Here is a 6,000-nt window from a genome sequence, read left to right as displayed (position 1 = left end):
CTCGTAATCAAACTTTTTTCTTCCACCACTTACCTCACAGAATAGTCACAAACATTTTTATGTGTTATTTCTTTCTTTCTAATTCTTTTCATCTTTACTGCTTTTTCTTTAAAATAGTCAAAAATATTGCATACATGCCAACCCTCCCGATTTTTCCGGGAGAATCCCGAATTTCAGTGCCCCTACCGAAAATCTCCCGGAGCCACCATTCTCCCGAATTTCTCCCGATTTTCCACCCGGACAACAAAATTGAAAAACCATATCCCAGATTGGCCCAGCCAATTCCAGTTTCCAACAATGGCTACTACTACTGCAGCTACTGAGCTTTAATATTGCTCTTATTACTCTCTCTGGGTCGCATAATAAACTTTTAACACATTTTCAGGCGAGAATGTAAACTTCAGATATCTGAGCCGGGGAGAACAGCAAACTCCGGTCACATCGTCTTCAAATCTCTGCGGACTTTCGCTACTCAGGTTAAACATTATATATAAGTCACTTAAATAACTCATACATGTTATTGTTTGACTTTTTTCAGTGTTTTTTTTCCCTGAGTAAATCGGTTTGGCTGTGATTAAAGTTACTAGATTAGATTAAATAAAACTTTATTAATCCCTCGGGAGGGTTTTCACACAGCTGAATAAACATCAAACGGAAAACTGATTAAACAGAAGCGTGAGACGGTCGAGAGTTTATAATTTATAAATAGTTATAATTTAGATAGCAAGGAGCAGACGGCAGTTTCACTGCACCGAGAGAGCTTAGATGAATTATACTTCAGCGATTTTCTTCTTCTATCAAGCGAACTTTATCCCAAAATGTGTAATTTTAAAGGATTTATGTTAATTCTAGGTAATTCTAGTTAATTATCGCTGCAACGAAACGGATTTTAGTCGATGATGGTGATAATATCGTATTCAAAGGTGAAAAACCTTGCTTTGTTTCATGTTTAGTGACTCAGAGTTACAGAACTTAGCCTTTTCCCCTGCCCACATCCGCTGACTCAGATTTGTTCTATCTATCTATCATTTTTCCACGTTCTGACCTTCTTCTATGAGATTCTCGGAGAAGCTGGTAGAAACTTCTCCCGGTGACGTCACCACGCAGAGCTCACCGCGGAGCACTCTGATTGGACGAGAGTCACGGGAAAGCTCGAGAACTCACGAGAAGTCAGCGAGGAACGTATAAAGTCACTGTGCCGGTTAGAGACCCTGACATCAGACCACCGACAGGAGCTGGACGAGACAAATGCTACAGAGGAGAAGAACAAGAGCTTCATTCATCTTCTAAACGATCTTCATCTGTCAGCGAGAGTGAGTTTCATTTATAGTTTATTTGAAATAATGTTCTGTTCAACGAAATTAGTTTCTTAAATATTAGGCTTAAGAAATATAATGTTCAGGGATACTTTTAAAGTTTATTTAATTAAGCTTCATTCATTAGTGGCTGGACGAAAACTCAAAAATTACAATTCCTCTACATCTTTATGAAATAAGCTTTATTTTTTAACTTTTTATTTAAGTGTTTCAGTGTTGTTCCGGTGTTGGAAAAGTGTCAGTTATAAAAGATAACTACTGCAGTATTTGATTTAAAAATGTTTAAATAAAACCTTATTTAAAAATCTACTGATTTTTAAATAAGGTTTAGACATGAGGTGGATTTATATCTGTACCCAGCACCTAAAATCATGGCTGCCTTCTAGAAAATACAGTATTAATCGTGCAGAGTCACGAGACCATATTCAATAATAAATATATACTCAGTTGGACTAGGGAAGACTGTACTGATTTATTTTTAAATGCAGCAATGTTTAATGCAAGATTTAAAAAATCCATCCATCCATTCGCTTCCGCTTATCCTTTTCAGGGTCGCGGGGGGCGCTGGAGCCTATCCCAGCTGTCATAGGGCGAGAGGCAGGCATGATTTAAAAAAATTTAGTTATATTTAAAACTTAAAATCTCAACATTTGCACAAATTGTACAACTTTGTTATTTTAAAGACCCATAGTTTGACTTAATTTAGCGCTCCATAAACAGAAGTTGTTGTTGCCTCTGTCAGTATTTGTTAATGTTCCTCTCTGATGTTTTCGCCTCCTCTTTAGGAGACTAAGTCAACGTAATCAAGATGTCTTCAGCTAAAGGCGTAGCGATCGGCATCGACCTGGGCACCACCTACTCCTGTGTGGGGGTTTTCCAGCACGGGAAAGTAGAAATCATCGCCAACGACCAGGGCAACAGGACCACCCCCAGCTATGTGGCCTTCACAGACACCGAGAGGCTCATCGGGGACGCAGCCAAGAACCAGGTGGCTCTGAACCCCAGCAACACTGTGTTTGATGCCAAGAGGCTGATTGGAAGAAAGTTTGATGAACCTGTGGTGCAGGCGGACATGAAGCACTGGCCCTTCAAGGTGATTTCAGATGGAGGGAAGCCCAAAATCGGAGTGGAGTACAAAGGGGAGGACAAGACCTTCTACCCCGAGGAGATCTCCTCCATGGTGCTGGTGAAGATGAAGGAGATCGCAGAGGCCTACCTGGGCCAAAAGGTGTCCAACGCTGTCATCACGGTCCCGGCATACTTCAACGACTCCCAGCGACAGGCCACTAAAGACGCGGGCGCCATCGCGGGCCTCAACGTCCTGAGGATCATCAACGAGCCCACGGCGGCCGCCATCGCCTACGGTCTGGACAAAGGCAAGTCAGGAGAGAGGAACGTCCTGATCTTTGACCTGGGTGGGGGCACCTTCGACGTGTCCATCCTGACCATCGAAGACGGTATCTTTGAGGTGAAGTCCACGGCCGGAGACACCCACCTGGGCGGAGAGGACTTTGACAACCGTATGGTGAACCACTTTGTGGAGGAGTTCAAGAGGAAGCACAAGAAGGACATCAGCCAGAACAAAAGAGCCTTGAGGAGGCTGCGCACAGCTTGTGAGAGGGCCAAGAGGACCCTGTCCTCCAGCTCCCAGGCCAGCATCGAGATCGACTCTCTGTTTGAGGGCGTCGACTTCTACACCTCCATCACCAGGGCTCGCTTTGAGGAGCTATGCTCCGACCTGTTCAGGGGAACCTTGGAGCCGGTGGAGAAGTCCCTGAGGGACGCCAAACTGGACAAGGGACAGATCCACGATGTCGTCCTGGTGGGAGGCTCCACCCGAATCCCCAAAATCCAGAAGCTGCTGCAGGACTTCTTCAACGGCCGGGAGCTGAACAAGAGCATCAACCCAGACGAGGCCGTGGCTTACGGCGCCGCCGTCCAGGCCGCCATCCTCTCGGGTGACACCTCTGGCAACGTTCAGGACCTGCTGCTGCTGGACGTGGCGCCTCTGTCCCTGGGTATCGAGACGGCCGGAGGGGTTATGACGGCCCTGATCAAACGCAACACCACCATCCCCACCAAGCAGACCCAGACCTTCACCACCTACTCCGACAACCAGCCCGGCGTCCTGATCCAGGTCTACGAAGGAGAGAGAGCCATGACCAAGGACAACAACCTGCTGGGCAAGTTTGAGCTGACGGGGATCCCGCCCGCCCCGCGAGGCGTCCCGCAGATTGAGGTCACCTTCGACGTTGACGCCAACGGCATTTTGAACGTGTCTGCAGTGGACAAGAGCACCGGCAAAGAGAACAAGATCACCATCACCAACGATAAGGGCCGACTGAGCAAAGAAGAGATCGAGAGGATGGTGCAGAACGCAGAGAAATACAAAGCCGAGGACGACCTTCAGAGGGACAAAATCGCCACCAAGAACTCCCTGGAGTCCTACGCCTTCAACATGAAGAGCAGCATGCAGGACGACAACCTGAAGGGCAAAATTAGCGAGGAGGACAAGAAGAAGGTGGTCGAGAAATGTGACGAGGCCATCGCCTGGCTGGAGAACAACCAGCTGGCTGATAAAGAGGAGTACCAACACAAGCAGAAAGAGCTGGAGAAAGTGTGCAACCCCATCATCAGCAAGCTGTATCAGGGAGGGATGCCCACTGGTGCTACCTGTGGAGAGCAGGCACGAGCCGGCTCCCAGGGTCCCACTATTGAGGAGGTGGACTAAAGAGGCCCTGAAGATGGACTCTGAGCTCACTGGGACTGTTGAACACTCACATCAGACTCTTTAGCTGTGGGCCACAAAATAAACTTTTAACATATTTTAAGGCGAGAAAGCAGCTGTGTAAATTACAAATGTCTGCTTGGTTTATCAAGAAATCGTATATTTGCAAAAGTGTGCCGACGTTTTCGGAGACATCTGTTACCCACCCGCTCGATAGCAGGCCGGGGGGTTCAATGGTCACTCCAGCCGGCAGCGGACTCCCGGCTTCATCGTTTTCAGACCCCCGCTCTTTTGCTACTCAGGTTAAACATGATATATTAGTCACTCAGATAACTTAAAAATGTAATTGTTTGCCTTTTTTGGGTGTTTTATTTGTTCTGGAGTAAATCGGTTTGGTTGATCAAAGTTATTAGATTATTAGATTAAATAAACTTTAATAATCCATCGACTGGGTTCCTCCGGGATTTTCTCACAGCTGAATAAACGTCAAACAGAAAACTGATTAAACAGAAGTGTGAGACGGTCGAGAATTTACGCCAGTGTCCTGATATATTTTAGATAGCAAGGAGCAGACGGCCGAGTTTATTAAACTCCACCGACACAGCGGTGACGCAAATCTGAAGGCTAGACCGTCCAATTTCACAGCCTCGCACTTCCGGCCTTCTCAGTCTTTGAAGGACCCGGCCCACGTACACCGCGAAGGCCGGGTCCTCCGAAGGATGCAGCCGACATTTTGGGACACAGCTTTTGACTTCAAACTATTGGCCTCATGTTAGTTTTTGTTATTTATAATGTGTAAATGAAAAGGTGAAGGAACCGCTATACTTGTGTTTATGAATTTTAATATTCTTGCAATGCTGGATTTTGCAATAAAAACAGTCATTAAATACATTTATGTTTTTCTTCGTTTAATTTACCATGTTGTCATACATATCACTGCATTTTGAAACATTTCTCCATCTGAATTTTGTCATCCGGTTAGACCAGAGATCATTAATACTGAATTTTTGTGCAAACTGTTTGAGGCCTTTAGGTAAAAAGAGGATCAGGAAACCATCTCTGTACAAGGATAAATCAAGAACGCATGGCACCGCATATATGAAAACAGGCACTGCAGTACGCAGAAATACCACCAGATGTCACTATTTAACACCTTTCAGAGCCTGAATGACACTTTTTTTTTTTTTTTTTATCAGAACTGAGCAGCTTTACAGCATTCATGCACAACAATCAATACTGCCACCACCTCTCATTTTCTTTTCCCGGTAAAGACAAACTCACATAATTTTCTCATTAGTGTACGGTGAAATTGGTTTCTTTTAATTTTGAACAAATTGAAAAAAAAAGTATGCACAGGACTAACTGCCACAAGCTGAAGAAATAAGTACAGATCAATCAAGACATTTTATATTACTTACATAATTTAGCTGAATAAAGACATTGGTAACCCACAATGATAGTAAATGTCCTGTATTGAAAGTCGATGAGAAAATACTGAGTAACTGGAGGAAATTTATGACAGAGGACTGCAGCTTAATGTTACTATTTAATGCCTAATATTATGATTTTTACTTTTTAATGCATAAAAAAGTCTGATTAGGCACAACTGGAATGTTCCTTTTGCTGAACCAAGAGTCCGAAATGGCTGCAAATGGGTCAATCTTTAACATGTCTAAAATACGAAAGGTCAAAATATTTTCTATATTGTAAGATCTGAACATGTTCAGCTCTGTCTGTCTGTTTATCAGTGCCACCATCTCCAGACCGAAGATCACTATCCTGTAACCTTCTCTTTCACTCTTGCTGCTCTCCTTCTGTTTCTCATCATGCCTGACAGTTGGCTCCACCCACTCCACCCGGGCTGCACTCTCTTCTTCACCTCTCTTGTGCACTCTCTGTTGTTGTGGATGGTTGACCCCAGGTATTTAAACCAATATACTTTCGCCACCTTTGCAC

The 6,000-nt window shown here is 44.5% G+C and overlaps 1 protein-coding gene across 1 annotated transcript; it reads left to right on the top strand.

Moving 5' to 3' along the window:
• The first annotated feature begins 1,185 nt into the window (after window positions 1-1,185).
• On the top strand, window positions 1,186-4,935 carry LOC309704533 (heat shock 70 kDa protein 1). The gene is made up of 2 exons (XM_082529738.1): window positions 1,186-1,313; window positions 2,102-4,935. The coding sequence occupies exon 2, from the start codon at window positions 2,125-2,127 to the stop codon at window positions 4,045-4,047; it is 1,923 nt and encodes a 640-aa protein (XP_082385864.1). The 5' UTR covers window positions 1,186-1,313; window positions 2,102-2,124; the 3' UTR covers window positions 4,048-4,935.
• Window positions 4,936-6,000: the final 1,065 nt, after the last annotated feature.

This window comes from Aulonocara stuartgranti (assembly GCF_965226115.1).
Source record: "Aulonocara stuartgranti genome assembly, chromosome: 4".
Taxonomy (NCBI): domain Eukaryota; kingdom Metazoa; phylum Chordata; class Actinopteri; order Cichliformes; family Cichlidae; genus Aulonocara; species Aulonocara stuartgranti.
Note: the sequence above shows the minus strand (reverse complement) of the source record. Positions and strands in the feature narration are given on the sequence as shown.

What these genes read in the sequence shown, in the direction of transcription:
- LOC309704533 (XM_082529738.1), top strand. Translation starts at nt 2,125, where the DNA reads ATGTCTTCAGCTAAAGGCGTAGCGATCGGCATCGACCTGGGCACCACC.